Consider the following 26,801-nt stretch of genomic DNA (forward strand, 5'->3'; position numbering starts at 1 on the left):
AATGTCTATCATAGAGTACTGCCAATTTGTATATACTCATTTTTCATAATAACTTACTAAAATATATTTTGAAAGAACATTTTTTTTACTTTGGCCTCCTTTGTTATTATCAACTATTAAAAGACTTTTCATTTTTTAATACTGCAATGTCTTTCACATACAATTTTGCTTTTGAAGGCTTTTTGTTTGTATTTTTTTCATCTTGATTATACAAGCAACATTTATCTTTCTCAGCGTTGCCCGTAAGAGTTCTGTTAGGATTTTTAATTACTGTTTACCCAAGAAAAGTATTTGAGCCGTTTTTATCTTGACGAAAGTAATAAACTTCCTGGCTTGTCTTAAGCACGCGGTTTTTGCTCAGTGTTAAAAGTTTTCTCGTTTTTATCACTTTGTAACCTCGTCGTCCAAGAAACTTTGAGGGGTATCCAAAGAAAACGTCTTACACTCTTTTGATTGGAGCGATCTACTTCTCCATTTCTCCTGCAAGTCCTGAAGGTCATGGTAATAACATTGTGTTGTTTTTTTTAGGATTTTATATCAAATTTATTGTTAATCATGAACATGAAACATCTTGGAAGAGTACAAGCTGGTACTTTTATAGTTGCACAGATCAAATTTTTTTTTATAATATTTTTTATAAAAATCAATTATCTTTCTCGAAAAAATAAGATCTGAAACCTTGATTAATTCACTGTATGTTCGTATAATTGAATTAGTAAATTAGTAATAATTTAAACATATAAAAAAATAACAATAATGTATAAAACACTATTGACCTAAATAAGGAAACAATTAGTCACACAATCACGACGATATGATTTATGAGTGCGCAAGCTTCTAGCTTTTGAAATTAAATGTGTTTTTCATCACGGAATGAACGATTTCAAATTGCTCTCGTGTGTAATTAGTGGTTACAAGGAAAATGAATTTTCTCTTTTACCCGCAGAATACAAATAACCCATATTAATTTATTATAATTACAATTAGGGGGCTCGGCCCCCGGCTCGCTTCGCTCGCAAACCCCCGAGGGAGGCAGAAAGAGTGAGAAAGAGAGTGACAGAAGCAGAAAGTGGGAGAAAGATGGAAAAGATCTTATGATAAATAGCTTTTTTATTCTGTGAAAAATTACCGCCCTTGCGGAAAATCTTTTAAAATTTTAATCCAAACTAAAAACGTAAAGTAGTTGAGTTTCGTATTAAAATAAGTACAGATACGAATTACAAATTTCAAAACATTGTTGCGTTTACCCTCTTCCTATCTTTTCCTTCCTTACTACCGTAGGTTGGGAAACCTTGTATTCATTCGGGAATTTAAAACAATTTTTCTCCCACAACATTACAATTTCTACACCCATTTTTCGTTTCAGAACTTTCTGCCATTGTCCTCTTTTAATGTCCATTCCTACACAATCAAGATTTCCACTCGCATTTTGAGTTTCAGACCTTCAGAAAAGATTTGTTTCCGTGTCTGTCTGTTTTTAATATTATAAATTATTATTCTTAGTAGTGGTTTCGTTAGAACAACAACGAATTGGATCTAAATATTATTTGTGTTGTCGATAGCGATTTGTTTGCAGTTTGATCGACCCTGATCATTTTTAATCAACAATTCTCTTTTGCCATTTGTTTATAGTTTCAACAACTAATCAGATATGTAGGGTTCCAATCTTCGTAGAGGTCATTAGATATGTAGAAAAAAAAGAAGAGTCAATGCTGGGTTCACCGAGCTTTCGGCACCCTATAGTGCCATCATCAGTGCTTTCCCAAGGATGAAGAAAACGATTACCATGGAAAACTTGTACAAGTGTTTTGGGTTTGGGGTTATGGAGCAGATGGCCAGCATAATACATTCATGACAGTAAAATCAGACATCTCGCTAAAAATCCATACGACTATAGGTCTAACTATTTTTTTGTTCCGACTAGCAAATTTTTACAGGTAGTTTTGTGATCATACAGAATATATTTAAAACTGAAATTACAGCTATTTACAGAAACTATGTATAAAGGATTAAAATTAATGAGAGTGAGAGGTCGAACCCAGTCGCCTCCGATTGGACTGCTATGATCTTTTAATTATTTATGATAATTTTTTCACTGTCTAATGACCTCTACGAAGACTGGAACCCTACATAGATTATCTACAGGTCGATCAACGAACATCATAACTAATCAGATGATAATCATGTGATAACTGCCTTTCGTTTCTGCCCATTATAAAAAATCTTTAAAAATCTTATTGCATCCAATTAGTAGTTTCATTTATAAATCAAACTCAATTTATTTGTTTAAACGGTAATAAAATTCCTAGAGAAGTAGCACCAATATTGGTTGCAATGTAAATAAATATCGGTAATAAATTTGAATTCTGAAGGTCGTCAATATCTCATTAATGCTTTAAAAGCACACTCACTTCCTTGTACTCTCTCTCTCTCTCTCTCTCTCTCTCTCTCTCTCTCATACAGCACGCGCGCGCGCACACACACACACACGCGCGCGCGCACACACGCACACACACACACACACACAATCAACCAAACTTTGTTTTATTATCTATTGTTAAATCAGATCCAATTCTGTGACCAAAATGTATGTCCTGCCGTTTTTTCGGATCTTCATTTGTTACTAAGTAATTGGCGTCATACTGGAGGGCAAAACCCTACCCGTTGGGTGTTGCGAATGAAGGGTGAAATCACCGTACAATACATGATGAATACTATAATCAATTATTAAAAATCAGGGCTCTGTCGGGTTTTGAACCCAGAACTGCTAGCGTGACAAAGTCGAGTCGGACGCCGTAACTACACGGCAAGAGCGGTCCCCAACGATATTTGTTATTAGCTTTCTCAATTTGCACAAAAACCTAGATAAAAAAGCATTTATTCGTGTATAATATTATCACTACAATAATACTGCATGGGACAGCGGATATCGAATGTTTAGGATATCGACTCATAGTTACCACGCTAGCCAGTTTTGGTTTTAAATCTTAGCTCAAGGAAGCCAATCTTTAGCAACACCCAAAAGGTAGTTGGACTTTATATATGACAGAAATTATTGTAGATTTACTAATAATATATTATAAATTTCAACCAATGTTAGTATTTTAGCAATTGGTTTTTTGATTTTTAAATGTACACATTTTCCTAAAATCTTACTTAGAATGAAAGGATTTCTAAGATGAAGTAAGATAAATTAAATACTTAACCCTAAAATTATTGTGTGGTGTTTAGTGACCACTTGATTGTTTTTTGACTTACTTGATGATTATTTGGAGGTCGTGAGATGCGGTCTGGTGTGCCTTCTCAATACGACAGACAAGAATGTCACATCTACACGGAAAAGAAACACTTTGAGTCCTGAAGATGATCTCAATAAAGTTCGAAACGTTGTCACGATAAAGAAAATGTTTTTCTAAAACCTACGCCACACCAGACCGCATCTCACGACCTTTAAATAACCTAAAATTAATTGTAGGTCTTATGTCGTCCAAATGAGACGGGATTGATTTCGTAAAAAATGAATTACTTACAGCACTGGTCCCTCTCAATAAAAGAGAAAAAAATGAATCGTTGTGCTAACAAACGCTAACAAAGGAAGTAAATTTGTATGCGTTACTAGGTTTGAAAAAGTTTAGTGGATATCCGTGCTCTTCTGTAAGCCTGATATTGCGCTAGGGTGGAAAATATTCCTGTTTTATTTCCCAGAAATAGTACTCTTTTTATTAGAGACATTCGGTAAAACTGATGGTGCGTTCACTTACGGTGATGATAACGTGTTATCGTGGGCCAAAACTATCTTTTTGTTAGGCAACGATGTTTAAACAACCATCACTTGTCTGGTGAAAAACTAAACTGTTGGGAAGAGTTAATATTTAGAGGAAATTTCACATTTTACAATCTCTCAGATATGATTTTTGAGAAAAAAAATTTAAAAATTTTTTTTGAGTTATTATTTTTTAATAACTTTCTATAGAGGAACAAATATACCTCTTTGGTTCAACCAACGGTTGCATTAATTTAAATAAACGTTCATTTTTACAGATTTTCTTTGGTCCTAAATCAGGTTGTAACAAAAACGGCCCATTTTTACCCTGGAAAGCCGATATTCTGCCATTGCATTACCCAGGAGGCCGGGCTCTTATTAAACTCCGTTGGGATCCTAATGAAATTGGATAGCGAGAAAGGCGGCATCGGGATGAGAAGATTCATAAAATGGAAATATTAAAATATCTCTTTCGTACATAGCTTCGCTGACCGTGCCCGAGGCACTGGATTATCCATCCAATCGCAACTTATTAACCAATATTGGCTACTTGCGAAATTCTACAGAACATGATTCCCTCAACAAGAGTATACACAAAAAAAAGGCAAACAGTCTAGATTTTTTCTTTCTCTGATACACAATAATAAAAATAAAACAATTTTTCTTTACCATTATACCATTTTGAAATATAGTTTCATGAACAAAAGAACATAATTATGTACTTTTTATTTAGAAAAAAGTTTTGAGAAAAGACTTTATATATCGATATACTTACAATAGTGACAGAAAATATTATATTTCTGTCACTATTATACAGTATAATATTCATTATTATACAGTTATATGCATACACTATTACACACCATTGAAAAGGTGAGGTTGAGATGGGATGTTAGTGTCCGAGTGGATCGAGGCCACGATAGCACAGGTGGTAGAGAAGCGGCGTATCTAGCCGAAAGTCGTGGGTTCGTATCCCGCTCGTGACACTGACTTTTTTATCTCAACTAAAAACCTTAATTAATTCAAAAATATTAATTGGTCAAGCGGACCACGAAAACTAGTCAATTTAGGAAGAAAATATTATTTTAGATGCTTTATGTAAGAATGCGCAGAATTTGCTACGACATATTTCTTTAGCATTCCAATTTAACCCATGACATATTTTATTCCAACTGGATATCACAGCTGGAAAGCCTGCTCGTCGAAGCTAATGTTCCCCAGAGGCGAACTTTAAGTAGGAGATTTGTTATTCTTCTTGGATAATCTGCGGTGTTACTTAAAGAACACACTTCCGTGCATCTACAGAAGAATCTTTTGCACGCTCAGTTATGTTTGTAAGAGAGACAGACTGCAAGTTATCGAGGATTAGACTTCAGATAATACGATGCGCCTTTAACTATTCACTCTCATGAACTAACTACGAAAATATGGAATCCCCAGACAATACCAAACCCAATAGCATCAAATAAAAGGAGACCTCACTTTCATGAGAAAATTTTTTTTTTAAGATATATTATTTTATTTATTGCTATCTGTACAGAATATACATTGAGCAAATAGTTATAAACTAATCTGACAGACCTCTCAGACCAGGAGGCAGTGGGGAGAGAAACCAACTTTTATTTAATTGGGGGGGGGAGTAAAAGTTAATTCGGTGGGTTAGATAGAAGGTCACGAGGCCATCGTCGTTTTAAACGGCGTGGAGGATTGTAAGGGTGAGATGTTGAGGAAAGAGTTAGGGCTAGTGAGTTAGGATGGAGGGAGAGTTTAGAGTGAAAAGTGAAGAAGCGTGTATGGATAAGATCTTTCACGAAAGGGATTTTAAGATCTTTATGGATCGTTTGATTTGTGACGTAGAAGGGAGCATTGAGGATACGGCGGAGAACTTTAGATTGAAACGACTGAATTCGTTGGATATTGGATGATTTGGCCGAGCCCCACAGCTCGACTCCGTAGGTCCAAATAGGTCTGATGAATGGTTTGTAAGCGGTTAGTTTGTTATGTATGCTTAGTTTTAATTTTGATCCAAGAAGGTGTCTGAGTAGTCCATATCTTTTGTTAAGTTCTTGCTGTTTTAATCGTGTATGAGGGTTCCAAGTAAGTCTACTATCTAAATAAAGCCAAGGTAGCGGACTTGGTTCGATGGTGGTATTATTTTGTTGTAAATGTGCACTGGTGGACAGGTTTGTCGTTTGAGCGTAAATGTAACGTGTTGGCTTTTTTGTTCGTTTAACCTGATCCGCCACAGATTGCACCAGTTGGTAATAAGGTTCAGGTGTTGTTGGAGTGCTTCTGTTGCTAGGATAGGATGGGAGTGTCTTGATAAGATTGCGGTATCGTCCGCGTAGGTTGTGATTTGTGTGTTTGGATGTGTGGGTATGTCAGCAGTGTAGATGGTGTAGAGGATTGGGCCTAGGATACTTCCTTGTGGAACGCCAGCTTTGATTGGTGTGATAGGTGAAAACTCGGTGCCGATTCTTACTTTAAACCATCGATCTGAGAGGAAGGATTTCACGATAAGGTAGTAGGAATGAGGGAGGATACATTTTAACTTATAGAGAAGGCCGGAGTGCTACGGATTTGGTCAAATGCTTCCGTAACATCCAGAAATACGGCTTGTTTTCTAGAGCCGAAGATATCGTGTCGACTACTCTGAAGCACTGCTGAACAGTAGAATGGAAAGGTCGAAACCCAAATTGATGGTAAGGAATTACGTTTTCAGAGTCAAATATAGGAATTAATCTTTTAAGGAGGATACGTTCAAAGATTTTTTTCAAAGATTTTCATGGGAAAATAACGGAAATGTCTTGGTAGGGATTTATTTGATACGGTCGATTATTTTTGCAGTCTAGTTTTCTGCGATTATTGTTGGGACTAGATTTTTCCCAGTTTTCAAAACTCTAGTCTACGATAATGTGGATTTAGTTGAAGCATAGAAAAAATTCACGAAACAATAATAAATACTACTTTATTATTTATAAATCCTATTTTGTTTTTAAATTCTTATCGCGGATCTATTATTTACTTTTTAATTTTATTTTATTCATTGCTATCTCTGTTGATTAAATGGTTTTGTATATCTGCTGATCATTTGCGTCAGCCAACTGCCGCTTGTTTAATTGTAGTTTCGGCAATTTCACTTACCTTACCAGTATGTCGGATGGAAACCCACGATACTGTGGCATATGTGTATATTGGTTTCAGTTTGAATTGTATGTAAATATTTTCTAGAAAGAGTTTAGATCTATTGTCTAGTATTCATTTAAGTCCGTCCTCTTCCTTGTCCGCTTGGATATAGCAGAATGAATCAAGAGTGATGCAACGGAGAGTGTAGATCAGGGGTGCTCAAACGGTCGATCGCGATCGACCAGTCGATCGCGAGTGCTTTTTGAGTAGATCTCGAGAAGAAAAAAATTTAAGACCACCGCCACAGAGTGAATTAAGAAAACGAAAAGTAAGTGATTTGATAACTTGTTTGAAAAAAGAACAATCCATGTTCACAAGACCAGCCAAACAATCAAAAGCTGCTACGATCGCGTCATTTAAAATATCTCATATATTGGCGAAACACAAGAAACCATTCGAAGATGGATCGGTGGTGAAGGAACCATTTATTGAAGCGGATGAGACTTTATTTGGAGATTTTAAAAATAAAACAGAAATCATGTCTGCTATTAGAGAACTTCAGTTATCTCGTCCGACTGTCACAAGGCGTATTGAAGTCATGAGTCAGGACATCGCAGATAAACTAAAACATGATATCATGGAATGTACATACTTTTCTTTACAGTTCGACGAATCCACCGATATGACAGACACTGCCCAGCTGTGTATTTTTATTCGGATGGTATTCAATGACATGTTGGCTAAGGAAGAATTTTTGACAATCATTCCTCTGAAGGGGAAGACCCGTGGCGAAGATATATATGACGTTTTCTTCAATTTTGTAAAAAACTACGAGCTACCAATATATAAATTAGTGTGCATTACAACCGATGGAGCACCAGCAATGACTGGAAACAAAAACGGTTTTGTGGCATTGTGTCGAGCTAATGAAGAATTCCCTTCATTTTTTTCATTCCATTGCATTATACATCAACAAGTTTTGTGTTCAAAAGTTTTAAACACGGAGGAAATTATGGGCATTGCAACAAAAATTGTGAATTCCATCCGTGCACGTAGCTTGCAACGGCGGCTCTTTCAGTTGCAGTTGGAAGATAGGGAGTCAGCTGAACACACTGATTTAGTTCTTCACACGGACGTCAGGTGGTTGAGTCGCGGAAAATTCCTAGAAAGGTTTCAAGAATTATTGCCCGAAATAACAGCTTTTCTAGACGAAAGAGGTGATGACACTCAGATTTTGAAAAACGAAAAATGGCTGACTGATTTGGCATTTTTGACTGACATCACAATGCACTTAAACACCGTTAACTTGGAGCTTCAAGGTAAAGGAAAAACTATTATTGAGATGATTAGCGCAGTAAACGCATTCAAAAGTAAATTGCAACTTATGATAGATCAACTGAAAAGAAAGGATCTGAAACATTTTCCGTCTTTGAAAGCAAGGATTCCTCAGTTGAATTATGATACGTATGAGGCTGAATTATCAAATATTTTGGGACAATTCGAAATGCGTTTTTATGATTGCAGTAAATTGGAAAATATAGCATCATTTATGAGTTATCCTTTTTCATGTAAATACATTGAGGAATTAGCTACTGAAATAGCAAGTCAGTTTAATATGAACTCATGTTCTGTTGAAAATGAGTTGGTGCAGATTATATCAGATATACATCTCAAAGCTACAGCATCTGATACAAATTTCTGGTGTTTTATATCTGAAGATAAATATCCGAATGTAAGGCAAATCGCCCTTCAACTGACGGCATTTTTTGGGTCAACTTACTTGTGCGAGTCTGCATTTTCTGAAATGAAGATAATTAAGTCAAAATATCGCAATCGACTAACTGACGATCATATGTCATCATGCTTGCGATTAGCACTCAGTGGTTACGTACCATCTTATGAAAAGTATGCTGAGGACATGCAGTGCCACGCTTCAACATCCAAAGCCACTCCTTAGTTAAGTTTAACACCATATGTAACTCTTTTGTTTTGTAACAACCAATAAACTCGCAATTTTGAATAACTATGAGTTTTTTCATTGATATTGTAGAGAAGAACGGTAACTAAACCTAACCCAAACCTTGACTAAAATAATGTACCTATATTGTGCAGAAAGCTAATATCTATATATGCTACGGTACACCCTACCTAGGTAGGTAGGGTGTATCGTGTATGTACGACAACCCTGCATAACACACTTGCAGCCTCTCAGAGTCGATCGTAAGTAGTCTAAAAATATTGAGGTAGATCGCCAGCAGTTCAAGTTTGAGCACCCCTGGTGTAGATCATATTTTGGGATTTTGTGTTGTCGAGTTTGATTTGTTTTTGCGATTATTTAACTAATTTCCCAGGAATTATAGTTGTGTTTGGAGAGTTCGGTGAGCGGGGTCGAAGTTGAACGATAGAATGGCAGTGATATCATGTAGTAAGCGCAGTGGTTTCGGGATGTGCAATAACGGACCGAGGCCGTTACCCTTAGGGAGGTTAACCCCTGCTCAAATGTACCTGTTAACCAGTTACGATTTCAGAATGAGGAAGTGTGTCAGGTTTGCATTGTATTCCCAGATACCAGACTCAATTTCAATGCCAGTTCGATATCGAGGAAGACCCCCCCCCCAGCAACGTTCTGTCTTCTTAAGGGAGAACACGATGACCTCCTCAATAAGAAGACACTGTTGAACAATAGTGTAATGATGCCTAATTCCAAATTGATGGTTACGGATTAGAAGATTCAAGGATGTATTTGCTTACAAAAATACTTTTTAAAGGATGCGCCAAGATGTCGGTAATGGGCGGTAGGAATTCACAATAGTGTGAATTTGGTGCAAATTGGAAAAGTTTAGAATATAAGTAAATATTAAGGAGAGTTACATTAAAAAATATGGTTAGGAAACAATGGCTTGAAAGGGTAATGAGGTCACATTTTGTAGCTTTCAAGAGGGGTACGGTAGTAGTTGTGCTTTGTGGATTTTTTTGTTGAGTAATGGTGTGAGTTGTGATGTGACATAATGCTATATCGTCAGGTGTCTTTAAATGTGTCTTATTATCCCAATCCATTTAGGAAAGTAATGAAAAGAAAAGAGAATGTATCTAGAGTTATCCGGATAGAACTGTGGTCTGATGAAGGGCATGGAGTATATGCCTATCGGTGTTAAAGGAGATATACAATGTCGAAGTTATCGGGAAGTATTGATAAGTAAGTAAATGGAACTGTAGGTTTTGGTAAGGTGGACATTGAGAAGAGAGTGACACTCCGCTGTTGGTACATAGCGATACAGTCACCATCATCTATTGTTCTAGAATTTTTATAGTAATCTGTACTTGCACTTTTTCTTCACCTACTCCAATTTTGTCAATTGCAAATTCTATTGCTTCTTCTACTGTGAGATTGTCATTGTTTAACCATTTTTTCCTAAATTCACTGTTTAATGTGCATTGACATAGATCCATGCTTTATTACTCTTTATTTCTGTTTTTCAATGAGCACCCGGTTTGGAGGCCTTACAATCTAGGCATAGAATTCAAGTTCATCGATTCTCTACGTACTTTGAATAATAAACTTATCAAGTAGGTCGATGTGGTTTTAATGTCATTACCCACAATTCATCAATTATGATTATAAAGAGCTATCATATTAACAAAGTTTTATTTTAAATTTTAACCTTTATCACATTTACTTAAAGCAGTTATATTTATTACCATTTTGCTGTTTTGTTGTTTTTCAAAATGTGTATTTTTGCTATTTATTTAATTATGAAACTCTATATTGTACCAGATATTTCTCTATCACTTTATCCGAGGAAACAATTAAAGCACGTTCAGAAAGAAATTTTTTTCTGTGTTTTCTATGTAAACAAAATAAACTGATATATTTTGTTTGTGAATCCTATTTGTATGTTATCTATAACCAAACTAATAAAGCGATAGAACAGTTTTCTTATTGAGTTATTTATAAACGTGTTTATTTACCCGTTTTAAAAAACTTATTCAAAAAAGTTGAAAGTTGCGAAATTTACTCTTCATCCTCGTTCCGCCCGAAGGGGCAATTATTAAACGGGACGAAACCGGAATTCGCGGAAAAAAGTGTTCAGGCGGAAAGACAATTAGCACAGGGAGGAAGTTGGATCAACTTTCTCTTTTCACAACAGGTGCGCGCAGCTTTGTCCAGAATTTAATTTCCTATCGTCGAGTTTCACACATTCGGAGGGCAAACAGCAACTTTGCTTTGTAAACAGAGGCAAATGGTTAGACTGATGTTCAATCTTTTTTTCCAGTTCCCACCACGCTACGCCGAGGGAGGGAACTACAAACCTGAAAGGCCCAGCAATACTTTACGCCGGGTAAGTACGTTATTATAATAAAGCATGATAATATAAATAAATATCCAAATGAAATTTATATTTGTATGTTTTCATTTTTTAAGTATCTTTCAAGTGCAATCTTGAACATAATAACAAATGTATTAAAACTACATCTTCATGTTAATGTTATCAAAGTGTTTTAGTTAGAGGGTTGACATGGGAGTTGATGAACTCAATTTATATGTAATCATTAAATATTGACTTTGGGTCCGCTTAATCTCCTGTCAGGATTAAAATTGTCCATGAGGCCAGAACTGTCGTAAATTATGTGATTAGTTTGACACATCGGCAGTTCCAAACTAAATTACAATAAATCACTTTAACCAGCTTTAATTTTAAACAATTTGTCAAAATATTCAACGCGAGTTTTAACCAGTGACAACGGTGATAAAATAATGCCATTTTAAAGGCTAGTTGTATCTAGCCGATTTACTAAGTTTCTTATAAAGTGAGTTTAAACGACGCAGGTAACTTTGTACAGTACAAGTTAAACAGGGATTAGTATTTAACGTTCGTTTATAGTTGAATGGTCTTCCACTACTGTTCAAACTCCGATCAGGACCGAAGGAGCGATAATGAGACAAACTTCCAGCTTTGAGTTATTTCAAAATATTTTAACTGCGAGTACTCGGCTTTTGCTTCGTTAAAAAGAAAAGTTTGAATTGTGAAAATTGAATATTGTTAAGTGTTTTATTGAATGTTATTGAATTTCTCAATACCGGGGCACAGTAGTGGGCACAGATCTCGATAACTCAGAGCTGTAGAGATTGAAGTTGTAACTGTATATAGTGTTGTGTCGTGTTTTTGTTTATGTTAATTTACATACCGCGAGGAATATGGAGTACTCTAGAGTAATGTGACATCTAGAGAGTAAGAGTAAGTTATTAGCGAGAATGGAGAGGGTTCGATCACACCCCGGGGCATTTCGTTTATTCTGGAGTAGTTATGTGACCAGACTTCTATGTTTGGCGTTTAGGACCATGTTGTGCCGTGGCCTGGGCCGAGCTCTCTTCTGCCAATCGGTGGCGGGGTGCCGAGGTTTAATGTTCCTGGTCGGGGTGCCTAGACACTCAAATAGAATCCTGGCATCCTGCTGGGCATCGCCTTGCCGCGGCGTACCGCTCGGGTTCCGGATTGGGGGAAGGTTTCCCGTCTGCCGCAGTGCTCCGGTGGGCCTTCAGATGCGCACATATGTGTGTGTATATCGATTTATTAATTCATATATGTTTAACGGAGATAATAGACCATATTATTCATTTCAATTAATTATTAATTTTATGTAACGTCTTGGTTAAAATTAGTGCCACGGGATTCGAAGTCACGATAGCTCAAGTGGTTAAAGCAGCGCCGTATTAGCCGAAGGTCGTGGGTGTTACGGATTAATATAATAGTTAAAGAAATAATTACTTCGCTACCAGCTCCCCCTGGTCACTTCATAAGTCTCTGAGAATCGAATCCTGATTACACGACATTTGTAAATATGGTAAAAAGTGGGAAAATTCGAACGGTTGTATGTTGAGATAAGGAGTTTGTGTCCGAGTGGATTGAACTCGCGATAGCTCAAGTGGTTCGAGCGGCGTATTTAGCCGAAGATCGTGGGTTCGAATCGCTCGTGGAACTAATTTTTCCATCTCAGACAAGTCCTTAGATAAAAAGACAAAGAAGAAATTTATGTTTTTCGTTTCTATTTGGTAATTGACTACCTGAAGTACAAAAGAGAGGCTAGCATTTTATGATGCCGACACAGTATACTTAGAAGAGCAGAGAGTCTTGAAGATAGAGATGCTTAAATGGCTCTAGTTAAAAAAAATACCCGTAGAAGACTAGAAAAAGATAGTAAAATTGGGCCGGCGATGACCTCAACTCTTTTTCGCGCCATAAATTTCCTACATTATGTATATATTGAACTTTTCCTTCACCTAATTACAGTGATATATTTGAATATATATTAGTTTATATTAGTTTATATTAGATATATTAGTTTATCTTTATGTTAATCTTTAATGTCAATTTAATAGCAATTATGCAATACTACTATTATATATTATTAACCAATCCTGAGCGACAGAATCACAAAATTATTTTCTAGAGCTAAACAGCATATAAATTCTTTTCGTACTGGGCTTACGTGGGAAGGCAATGTAAATGGGATGATTGATTTTAATGAAACTTTTTTCGTGATACAAGATAGAAAAAATATTATACACATAGCCGAGCATTCTTTTTATAGGGCCCTAGGAGCTGAGAAAAAGTTTGTTCTTAAATGGCTTTTTGTCTTTGTTTTACTTGTATTTCAAAGTTATTATTCATCGATTTTTTACTCGGGATAAGAAAATGATATACGATATAAAAATATGTTAATACGTCACTGGTGCAAAATATGTAATATGTACTATATTTTATTGTATTGAAGATAGCTGCATGTGTTTTTCCAAAGCACCTAGGTTAAAATAATTTCTCAGCACCAAACCCGGTTGATATTCGTTTTTCGCATCCCAAAGGGACAACTTTTAACTAATTTAAAAATCTAAGATTTTGCTCTTAAAATGGCACAGTCAATCCACAGAAAACTCTACAGAGGTTTAGAAGAACACCCAATGGCTAACATTTGCCTCCGTAAATGAAAAAAAATCAGCGATATAAAATATTGGAGAAGTCTTAGTGAAATTTTGTTCATTTTTTCATTACTTATAATAACATAGAAGCCAAAGTTGTTAATAGAAAATTAGTACGAACTCCAAGAAAATACGTTCAGCTTTCTAACCGTTGAATTAGCTTGGAATTTGAATAAAATCGAAAGACGTTATTGAGTTTTTGTGACACATCAGACTTTGGAGCGAATAAATGGCCTTTCATCCTACGTAAAAACAGGCACAACAAAAACAACAAACTACATTTAAATATTTTTTGCAATTACATTTTTCTTAATGTCTCGATTTTTAGAACCCTTGATCTCTTTGATAAGAACGAAAAACGATGCATAAAAATCTATGATCCTTAGCGTCCATAACCCTTGTTAATCAAAATGGATCGCGACCATGAGGAAATAGCGTTTCCATGTACTCTCTTGTGGGTTAAAAGTCAAAATTGATTTTTCTCTGGTGTTTTTCATTGTTCTTATAATGTTTAATAAAAAACTCGTTCATCTAAAATATTCACTAAAGCCGTATAAGTTTAATGATAAAGAATAACTAAAAATTTAAGATTAAGTGGGATTATTTTTTACATGAATAACTTAATATATAAATCCATTATATGCAGTGGTCTAATGACCAAATTACTTCTTTCAATTAATTAAACTTTTTATGTATGGTTTCGGTTGAAATGAAAAAGCTAGTGCCATGTGCGGGATTCGAACCCACGACATTCGGCGAAATACGCCGCTGCTCTACCACTAGAGCTATTGTGACCTCAAACCACTCGGACACCACGTTCCCATCTCAACCCTTTTAAAAAAAAAACAATCTCAACCGAAACCTTACATAAACAGTTTAATTAATTGAAAGAAGTAATTTGGTCAATAGACCACTAAATATAATGGATTTAATGTCTAAAGATGTTATATTTTCAAGTTTGTCGCATTTTACATTTTAAATTTTAAAAATGTTATACCTGCACAAGCAAATATGTTAAAGGTAATTAAACACGGAAAAATATTGCACATATAATTAAACAACACGTTGAATAATATAATAAAAATAATGACATGGTAAATTTAGTTTGAAAGCCAGAATTTAAAATGTCTTTACTAAGAAAAGAGCTTGAAATAATATAACAAAAATAGCAAGCAACCGTGTATTAAAATTAAAGTTACAGGTTGGTATGGAAAGTAATAAAAAAATTAGGTTTAGTCTGTGGAAAGAACAAGGTGAATAAACGAATAATAAAGATATTGATTTGTTGAATAATTTATGAATAATTGTTAATACGCCAAGAGAAATATAATAGAGTTTGTCAAGTCTTAAGATTGAATATTTTAAAAGTGAGATCAATAGGGTGATGGAGGGGTGGGTGCTCAAGAAATTCAATCCTTTTCCCACAATTAATATACGAAGAACAAAAACGCCAGTCTGTATATTTGTAAAGTTTGGCATTCAAGGAGGGCCTTATTTGTCCATTTATTACAACCCCAAACCCGAACGTGAATGATGAATGTTATACAACCTTACGGTTAAAGTCATACAAAAGAGAAAAGACATTTCATGCAAGCAAAGTTTTCATTAAGGAATTCATCCAAGTTGCCTTAAACTTCAATGTTTCAAACTTCTCTCCCCTCGACACTTGCTTACAACTCGACTCGAGAATTTTGGAAAAGTCTGAGGAACGGCTCAATTAGCATTAGGCCCGAGTCCCTTCTTCACCTGTCGGTGGGACGATGAAAAAGGGAAATTTGGAGAACAAATATTGAACCGAAGGAACTATTACCGGCGGTTGTTGTGTCTGGGGGCAAACAAAAGCCGTGGTAATAAATTGCCTCAGAGTCGACAGCTCTGGGCTGTTTGCAAAGGTCAAAGAAAACACTTGGGTTATTGCACCATCTCAGAAACCGCACCCGGCCAAGATTTGATTCCTATCCACTATCACGTACGGCCGATTTATAGACTTTTAATTGAAATCCCCTGCCCTACTTCTCGTATATATTTGCCTTCTAAGAGAACGTTTGTTTATTAAGCGACTATTATCACCGAGCTGTATTTGATGTATATATAACCTGATGAAAGGTTAAAAACAAAAATGGGCTTCATATCAGCGTTTAGTTTTAAATCTAATGGTTTATCAAGTGAGGATAAAAATAACTTTCAATCTAATTAACCAAACTGTAAATTATTTTTAATATCAGTTATAAACAATACCACAATTAGTAATCATAGTAATTGTTGTTGTTGCTACACAAAAGCTTTGAATTATGTACAAAATACATATTGTATACATAAGTGTGAAAAGCTAAGCAAATAAAAACAAACGAAAAACAAAGCTATAATACAAAAAATAAAATAAAAAAATACATATTCATTATTTTATAAAACATATACTTATTATTATTATTTTAAATTCTTTGATTGAATCTTAAACATCTATCATTGTATAAATTCATTTTACTACATCTTACATGTATTTGTATAATTTAAACACGGCTATAAATCCCCTGTAGATGCTCTCAATAAAGATCGAAACGTTGGCGAACGAAAAAGAAAATGTTTCTCTAAACCTTCGTCACACCAGACCACATCTCATGATCTCCAAATAATTATGTAAAAAATACCGACTCATCTAAATTGTAAAATACTGCTTTTCAATTTATTAAATACAGGGTGACTGGCGATAAGTGTCGAAAATTGCAGGAGGTGTTTCAATTCACCATATGCAACAAAAAACTTCCTATAAAGCCCTGCGTAAATTTCAAATAAGTAATTTCAGGTTTTGGTGTTAATTTTTTATTTTTCGACTTAGGTCTACTAAATTGCTTATAAACTTCAAAAAATTTGACTGTAGAAACATCTAGTTTGTGCCACCTGAAAGAACGTAAAATTTTCTGGAAGAAACCCTATTTGCATTGCAGAATTGATGAAAACATTCTGCACGAAAAATTCAGAAAAATGTTGAAGGTTGGAATTTTTTGAAAATGTTGTATTGATGACTGTTAATAACTACCAACTCCTGGAACTTTGCAAATTAGCTTCCAGCGGTTTACCCATCTTTTTGGATTGCGCTTCTGGAAGCCCCAAAAATGTTGCATTTTTTTGAAAAAAACTGGTGTCTATGAAAGAGGGCACGTTCAATTTTTCCAGGAAATCCGTCTGGCTCTTGAGTTTCGTTTCATTAATTTCAATTCAATCAGTTTGCTTTATTTTATCAGCTGACAACTTCCTCAGGTTGGTGTCCTTGTATGCTAATGCACACCTTGCTGATATGCATTCATTTACGGTTACTGCAACGGTAATGCTACTGCTGGAAGGAGAGGATACCAAGCTCGTTTTCCACATCGAGACGTTTCAGCAGATGGCCTGGACTTCATCAGTGGCTGAGGGAAACTGGGTATTTCACTCGAAGAACGATGGAAGACAATCGGCGAATTGAGGGAGTTGAGAAAATTTTGCTTTCTGTTAATCGTGATCCCGAAACCAGTACACGTGCCTTATGTTGATAACCTTGGTGTTTAACAATGGAGAGGTTGGGCTTATAGTGGTCATTTCTTTCCAAAGTTTGCACCCTCATAAAACAGTGAAAGAACGGTTGATAGGAAATTTTTTGTTTCTATGTTGAGTGGAAACACCTTCTGAAATTTTTGACACTTGTCGCCAGTCACCCTGCAGAACACATTGTGGATAATACAGAAGAAAGAATTCTCCAGACCTAAATTTATAACGTTTGTACGTTCGAAACAACTGTAAAATTTAAAATTAGTTTTGCGGATTTGTTAAAATAAAAAATGTTTTACTAGGGATCTAGCTGAATGTAAATTGTTTTGAAAAGCTGAATTAAAATAAATAATCTTTATAATAAGATAACATGTAGCTTTGATATTGACTTGAATTGGATTTGTATAAGCTCTGCATGTATTGAGCCTATCACTTCTCCCAGTCCATTGAAAATTCCAGCTTTTGTACTTTATAGTAAAATACCGGCCGGCGTCCAGAATCTCCCACCTCGGGTGTTGGCTGTTCGGGTTCAGACCTCCGTCTTGTCCGTCCAGCCAACGAGGTTGGGCCCAGCTGTCAACTGCTAAGTCAAGTCAGCACCAAAACGGATGCAAACCTTAGATCCAAACCCATTCACACTCTCACTCATTCTTAAATATACTCTTTCCTATTTACACACCATTCAACGAATTAGGGTGATATAGTACTAGATATTTCTTTATCACCTTTTACACCTATTACATAACTAACCGAATTGAGGGTGGTTGTGGTACCGCCATCGAAAAGTCTTTCACACTAATAACAACATTCCCTCTCAACACACGCTAGGTACACAAAACTATCAGTAGCATACATAATGAAACAACCTTGTTTCTTCCAAAAATCGGAACAGGCCAGTTAACCGCTGCCCTGCACAAGGACATTCTCATAGGGGTGACATTCCTACAGGTTCTCCATACAGAGCCAAGAAGTTGCACCCTTCAATTAAGACGGAGACATGTCAGACTATAAAGGCGTGCTTTGACCGATAAGTAAATATCCGTGTGTCAACCTGACATGACCTATCCTTAATCGAGTGAGGATGATATTAAAGGGCCGTTTATCGCCAGTGCTCTTGGATACGCGAGAGCTTGTCTACCTACCAAAGTAAGGGTCAATTGTGTTTTCCCATTGAAATTTTTGATTTGTTTATAGATTCCTTTATTTTTCTCTAACAAAGAACAATTAACCAATTGAAGACGTTTATCACAGGTTATTAAAACGTTAACACACTTTACACAAAAATATTTCGCTCAATGTACTACGTTTATTAAAACATTTTACAAATTCCATTAGATTTCGTGGTCCGATTGACCAAATAACGTCTTTCAATTGAATAGTCTGTGCGTAAGATATTGGTTGAGATAAAAAATTCAGTGTCACGAGCGGGATTTGAACCCACGACCTTCGGCTAAATACGCCGCTGCACTATCACTAGAGCTATCATCACCTCTATCCACTCACCTCCATCACCTCAAACTTCCCATCTCAACCCAACCTTTCGAATTTGGTGTCCGAGTGGATGGAAATAACGATAGCTGAAGTGGCAGAGCAGCGGCGTATGGAGCAAGGTCGTGGGTTCAAATCCCGCTCGTGACACTGAATTTTTTATCTCAACCAATATCTTACGCACAGACTATTCAATTGAAAGACGTTATTTGGTCAATCGGACCACGAAATCTAATGGAATTTGTAAGATTTTTTAATAAAGTAGTGCATTGAGCTAAATATTTTTGTGTAAAGTGTGTTAATGTTTTAATAACCTGTGATAAATGTCTTCAATCGGTTAATTGTTCTTTGTTAGACAAAAATAAAGCAATTTTTAAACAAACCAAAAATTTCAATGGGAAAATACAATTGAACCTTGCTTTTTTTCTCCGAATCGTCCTCTCTTGTTTTTTGCTTTAATGTCGCTCTGTGCGCTTAATTATATATTTAATTTTTCTCCGAGGGCATTGTGCAACAAGAATGGCTTCTTATTTGAATCTGAATGGTTTCATCCCATTACAAAGAGCCGGCCGGCAAGGCCACTAATAATAATGGACAATACAGAAAGCGACGAAATCCCAGGTGCCGGGCACAAGCCCTGCAGTATTCCATTTTGCATAGTATACATACAAAAAATCTTCAAATCAACACTGGCTCATTTTAAGCCCGAATCGCTGACTATGAACTATTTAATTTCATTTAAAGCGTGATCCGAGGGTAACGTTTTATTTTTAAAACACACTGATTATTGTTGATAATTCATTTGAATGGCTTTTTTATTACGTTTTTATTACAAGCTGGTTTACTCATGTCCCATGCAAAAATGCATTTAAATATTCCATTAAAACCATTTTGTCGCTAAAATCCCAGATTAAAATACATTTAGACATTATAATTAAGTTTATATAGGTCACAAACATAACATCCTTATATTAAGGAAAAATGTTAAGAAGTTTAACATTTCAAAATGTAAATAATGTCGACAATTTATTTTTTTCATCTATATTTATTTATTTTATTTTATTTTTATTTTGTAAAGAAGACTAGCGATTTTTTAGAACATTGTTTTTTCACTATAGTTCAAATGTCGGATGGTGGTCATGATGCGTTTCGATCGTGTCTTCAATGAACAACGGAATTTACTCTAGTTTAAAATCCAGGATTTGTAAGCTACCACTAACGGATTATCCTCCACCATTGGGGCTTTAAATGCTATCCTAAGCTTGGTGCTAGTATTATCTGGCCAAAATTACATTGTCTTTATTCGTGTACTCTCCCAAAATCAGAACATCAAATCGATGCCTGAAAAACTCCAAATAATGTTTGATTCTACAGATAAATCATTACAAATGAATAGACCTTATACTGGACATCGGTTATAAAAAAAAGTGCAAGCTTTGCGTTTTTTTAAGGCTATCATGAAGATGATCCAACCTTGTAGCTTATTCAAGTTTACTTTACGGTTCACAATCAATATGCCAAAAAATATCGATTTAATACAATAAAATACCACTATTTAATCAACGGGAATGGAAAAAGCCTGCAGCAATTTACCGCATCTGTACAGGGTTTGCAATTGCCGCAGACAGACTTTGCAGAAATAGATAAATCGCCACCATGCTTATTCCTTGACGTGCCTTTTGATTAGCATTCCGATCAATAGCCCTTTTTTAAGGACAACACATTGAAACTTTGACTATACTCAATCATTTGCCGTATAATAAACAGTGGGAATAACAACATATACGTATAGGTCATATTAGAACGGATGCTTGCTGGCTCGGTGCCAATTATTATTATTATTATTATTTTACGAGGGTTCGCAACAGCAGAGGTTATATCAACCCTCGGGGTGCCGGTGTTTTTGAAAAAGCCCATTTGTAAGTATGTCGGGTTCGAATGCAGGGCCGCTGGATTCGAACCCAGGACCTTTACCTTACAGTGATGAGCGCCGTATCAACGGCTAAACCGTTGCGGCTAACGACGCCCTCGGTGCCTTTATTAACAAGGAATTAACTGTTGAGCATGTTCTACAACACAGAAAACTAGAAGCCTGCAAGATAATCTACGGATTCGCATTGTCCTTTAGCAGCATTATTTTTTTTCCTTTGTGTACACCAACCAAAAGAAATATACAAGAAGAAAAAATTCGTTGAAATACTTCCTCAGAAATTGGTAATCCATCGAAAACAAGAAAAAACCCGATATTGGAATAAACGCAACCCGCGTAACGCTGTTACATCCCTGTGATTACAATACTCATCATCATGGGAAGGGTTTTGTTAGACGACGGTTGTTTGCGAAGTGCGATCAATGGAGTGATGCTGGCGTGATGACGAAACTCCCCTGTCCGGCTAGGATACAAAGGACACCACTGATGATCAGACAGCTGCGCCTGAACGAAACTTTAATGTCCAATCGCGAGTTTACAGTTGAAGGCACGTGCAGTTAATTAAAATTACTGCTTTTTAGTCAAACTAAACTATTAAAATAACGTTTGTAATGTTTTTCTTCACTATTACAGCGCCACTAATTGTTTAACAACTGCTTTTAATTAAGTATGCTAATCCTAAATAATTAAATGTACAATCTTTTGCCTAAAATAACTGCCCCTGTTAATTAGCTGTGCTTTTCACAATTCATACTACTATAATTAATTTTTTAATAAAAACTTAATAATACCGTACTTTTGTAATTGTGAAAACACATGTATTACGTACTGAAAGAATAGTCTCCTTCACTTTCCACTTCCCTCTTTCTCTTTCACTCTCTCTCTCACACACACACAGACACACACTCTCTCTCTCTCTCTCTCTCTCTCTCTCTCTCTCTCTCTCTCTCTCTATTTCTGTCTTTATATATCTACCTTTGTTACTGTCGCGATGTCCCACTCACTCTCAAAGCAAAGACACCCTCACTCACACGCTCTCTCTCTCTCTCTTTCTCTCTCATTTTTCCAGAATCGTCTTAAAAATCATCTGTTATCTAGTTATGATTGATGTCTCAAATTTAACTTCTTTTGTTGTTTTGGTTTTTTGTTTATATTACTATTTAGTGAGTAAAGTTTTATTTGTAGATTTATAGTGGTGATTTACAATTCATTATTTGTACTGCACTTTATTGACCGCGGTAGCCGAGTGGTTAACGTGAGAGACTCTCGGCTCATAGACGCCGCGGTCGTGGGTTCGATTCCCACCGTCGCCTCTGGCCCTTTTTCACTATAACCCCCCCCCCCCAAATATGAACATACATACAAGAATTCGTCACCATGGTTAAATATGCATAGATCATAAGGCAAAAAAAAAACATACTTTCATAATTTTTATTTAAAAAAAAATTTTAATCACCTCGCTGTATTTTTCTATCAATATTTTATCTCTGTTCTGTTTATGTTTCTCTTTCCCTCTTATCTTTATCCTTCTCGCTCTCTCTTTCTGTATCTTCCTTTTTATACTTTTCGCTTTTTTCTCATCTCTTTCTTACTTTCTCGCACGCAGATATCATTACTGGGTTATAAAAAACGAGTCAGACGCTAGCTTGCACTGGCAGAAGGGGGAAAATATTAGGGCACAGAATGGCTGAGAGCCATCGAATTATTTATTTATCCGGACGAAGCAACAATTTACCACTGAGCCCCTGGGCGCTGTAAGTTATTATTTTATTGCACCTGTGTTGTTTACTGTCCAACCCAAAAGGGCTTTGTCTCGTTTCATAAAAAACCAATGGTAACTCTCATTTCCGCAGTTATAAGGAGAGTATTTATAGTATTTATAACAACAATGCTTAAATTTAATATGTTTAACAATCCTTCCAGTTGTTGAACCCAACAAACAAGAGGGGATTCTCTCGGAGTTCTCTTGGAGATGTAGAGAACTCAATTTCTTGATAGGAAACATGGCTTGCCCTTTGTTAATATTGAACTTTCTCCCTCGGATTAAGTCATTGTGAATAACGGGGTGAATTTGTTGACGACATTGTTCCATAACAAAAGAATTCATTACTCGTCAAGGTGCTTAATTAAACTGTAGAATGTTAATTAACTTGAAATTTTTTTTTGTAATTTTGTTTGGATGTTTTGGTTAACGTTTTTGTTTAAATATTTTTACCAACATTCTTTCATGTTAAGGGGATTAGTGGCACCTTGTGAGGGCATTTATAATTTAACATATTTTAAACTAATAATATATTATTATTTGTATGATCGTGAGATCCGGTCTGATGTGACGTAGGTTTAGAAAAACATTTTTTTTATCGTGCCAACCTTTCGATTTCTAAATAAATATCGATTAACGGTCACTAATCACCACACGTTTCGATCTTTATTGAGATCGTCTTCAGGGCTTGGGATTTATAAACATGTATAATGTAAACAGTGCTTATAAATCCCAGGCCGTGAAGATGATCTCAATAAAGATCGAAACGTTGGCACGATAAAGAGAATGTTTTTCTAAACCTACGTCACACCAGACCACATCATATAATTTGTATATTAATCCTGTAATGTAAGCATTTTTTATTACATTAATGATAGTTTTTTCAAAGCAATTACGATAAAGTTATTTCCATTTGTCCTCCCACAAAGGTTTGCTGTAATCTAGCAACATTGCATCCATTCGACTGTAATATATCTCCTGGAATCACAAAGATGTAACGAAATGCTTAAGAACTGGTCCAGAGGTTTTTTCCGTCTGGTCCGAACAAATGTCCGGATCACTAAGATATTCAGGATTTGTGAGTCAAACAGGACGAAAGGATTCTTAAGATCGTCAGAGAACTTACGTCGGCCTCGTAAGCCTGGCGTTTAGGATAATCGTCATCATTGTCATTTTCTATCATTATTTATAAATATGGCATACATTCATATACTGACGTTATGTACAGCTTGCACTGAGATTGCATAAAAAGGAGATTTCATACTACGTGGAAAAATATGCTAAACATCGTAATTATGACAAATTCAAATATTTCCTTTTTTTTTTAAAAAAAACCTATCATTTATGTTTGGTGATTAGTGACCGTTAATCGATAATTATTCAGAAATCGTGAGATGCGATCTGGTGTGATGTAGGTTTCAGAAAAACATTTTTTTTTGTCGTGCCAACGTTTCGATCTTTATTGAGATCATCTTCAGGGCTCAAAGTGTTTGTCTTCTGTGTAATTGTGCCATTCTTACCACTGGCACTCTCAACAGGACAAGCAAGAATGGCACAATTACCCAGAAGACAAACACTTTGAGCTCTGAAGATGATCTCAATAAATAAAGAAAATGTTTTTCTGAAACCTACATCACACCAGATCGCATCTCACGATTTCTGAATAATACCTATCGTTTATGTTGGATTTCCTTTATCATATATAATGTTTATTATTTTATTATGTTGAGTAGAATAATCAAATTTGGTTTTATGTAATATCTTCTTTTATATAATCTCTAGGAAAGATATTAACAGTTATAAATTTACTTGAAACTTACGGCCAGTATTATAATTTTTTTCTTTTTTTTTAACCTTGCTGCCACCGACGCCCAATAATAATTATTCATAATCCTATGTAAAAACAAATTGAAAAAATATTAAATTGATTTATATGTTTTATTTCTTGCGAATGAAGCAGTTTCGCGTAGAATTAATGCCTTCACAAATATAAAAAGAAATAGCAAGAGAATGACCAAAGTTCCTATCAGTAGAACGTGATGATCGATCTCAATCAGGCCGGGATCGAGCGGAACTATACGGACCACGCCAATCATATCCCCCTTTTGCCAACACGTGAATAATGATCGATCGTCCTTAAGAACGGTGGTGAGGACAAGCCGGCCCCTCGTGTCGGCCCATATCCGGCTCCTAGGGCCATCAGGTTCTGAGAAGTACACCCTAGAGCTCTTGTTCAAGTACCATTCGACGAGGACGTCGGCTTTCTTGCTTCCTGGACAAGTAACGGTCAGACGACGGCCGATTTCGATGAAAATCGTCTTTCTTCCAACGTCCCAGATCAACTTAGGCGACGTTTGCAGAGGAGAGAAAATACCTGAAAAAATAATATATTTTATTACAGTTTAAAAAGACTTTACGGTATATCATGAGACTAGGGTTGAGTTGAAATTAGGTTTTCTCCAAATTAAAACTCACGACGAAAGTTCCAGGTGCTAAACCCTAATAAGAATATTCTAAGCTAATTGTTTTTCACTTTTCGTATTAACAGAACATTCTTTGAATCTGCCTTTTAAATGCTTTTAAACAGTAAGAAAGGGAGTTAAGAAAGAAAAAAGCTGTTAAAAACTTTATAGGGTCCCGGTATATCTTAAGATCAGCGAGTTGCCCAATATGCGAGTTGTTTTTAAATCTCAAAACTCCCTCTCGAAAAATATTGAAATTTAAATCAGAAAGTTGTCCGCTATTTATGGTAATAGGGAGCAGAGATGCCGCGCTGGGTGAGGGAGTTAAGTTCAGAAACTCACCTGTTATTTATGGTGTTATTTCTACCGTTTCAACGGCAAGTCAGGGAAATGTCGAGGGTAAAAGCATATCTCAAGTGAGTCAGCGGCACTTGGTATATATTTTAAGGTAGACGCGTGTTGCAGACTTGGCAATCCCCAGGCTCTTTTAGTGAGAACTGTTCTAATTCTCGACCGGGCCTATTTGCCGGATATCATTTCGGAAGGAAGCTCGTCAGATTCAAATTAAACCTTAATCCGAGGAATCCGTTCTGCGAGCAGGAAAGGACGTATATTTTATTTATCCGTTTGACTCTTTTAAAACGGCCCTTCTCGATTGACACAATTGCCTAACCAACCGTGAATTCGGTATTGGAATAAATCGTCCGTGGTGAGCCTGATACGGCATTAGAATATATCCGATGATCGTTTGATAAAAGTACGTTTTTTTATCGTCACTTTTATTACATCCCTCGAAATCACATATTCATTTGGGCGTAGTTTCGTGAAAATCAGTGATTCGTGTAAATAATTCTGTTTTTACAACCTCCAGTCACAGAAAGTAAAAAAGGGTGTTCGGCTTCTCGTGTTACAAACTTTACCAGTAGATTCTACATTCAAAATTGAACCAAAAAATCCTAATTAACTATGGCCCGAATCTCAACCGCGTCGGAGTTATTTCACTTTTTTTTTATTTTTTAAGATTTCACGACCTTGCTTCAAATAAACAATGATAACTTCAAAACTAGAAGGTTTTGGGCAAATCCGATGATACCATTGAAAACTATGTTAAATTTCCAATAAGATGTGATCAATACTAAACTTGTAAACCTCCATGAAATAAGCGTTTTAGTAGCGAAAAATTAAAAAAAAAGTTGAAAAATAATGGTAATTCTAATCTATTATTTAGAAACCTAGAAACCAGTAAATTTCCGAAAACGTACTCCATTTATTATACTTTTTAGTGGTGCAATAGCCTTTTCAATTACTTTTTTCAAATATGAAGAAATTGATGAAGGAAAAAACCGTGGTTGAAGAATTGGTAAGGTGGAAAGATTAATAATAATAAGAAATAAAAAACTTAAGGAAATTTTAAATGAATTTATTAAACTTTTTTAATTTTGATTCGAAATGCTCTCCATCCTCCCCAATGTATTTTCGACGCGACAGAATTGCAATACTTCGGTTTCGAACTCAAATTTTAAAAAAAGTTTAATAAATTCATTAAAAATTTCCTTTTTTTGTTTGTTTTATTTTTAAATTTTCCACATTACCTACCATCAGGTTTTTTCCTTTCCTGCAGCAATTTATTCATTTTTGAAAAAAGTAATTAAAAAAGGAATTACACCTCTAAAAAGAATATTAAATGGAGTACGTTTGTATATAGTAGTTTAGATTCACCAGTGTTTTTCAACTTTGAAAGAAAAAATATTTTTTAAAGTTCTCGCTAC

At 35.5% G+C, this 26,801-nt stretch overlaps 1 protein-coding gene across 14 annotated transcripts in view; it reads left to right on the plus strand.

The window, feature by feature from the left end:
* LOC106662262 (disintegrin and metalloproteinase domain-containing protein 11) overlaps positions 1-26,801 on the plus strand; it is an 880,166-nt gene that overhangs the window by 653,343 nt on the left and 200,022 nt on the right. For all 14 annotated transcript variants that reach the window (XM_014386216.2, XM_014386212.2, XM_024225839.1 and 11 more), the window contains one exon: positions 11,164-11,229. In XM_014386216.2, the coding sequence (XP_014241702.2) occupies positions 11,164-11,229 (66 nt within the window). The remainder of the gene's footprint in view (positions 1-11,163; positions 11,230-26,801) is intronic.

The sequence above is a fragment of the Cimex lectularius genome, unplaced genomic scaffold (genome assembly GCF_000648675.2).
Source record: "Cimex lectularius strain Harlan isolate CLEC.00 unplaced genomic scaffold, Clec_2.1 scaffold3, whole genome shotgun sequence".
NCBI classification, from domain to species: domain Eukaryota; kingdom Metazoa; phylum Arthropoda; class Insecta; order Hemiptera; family Cimicidae; genus Cimex; species Cimex lectularius.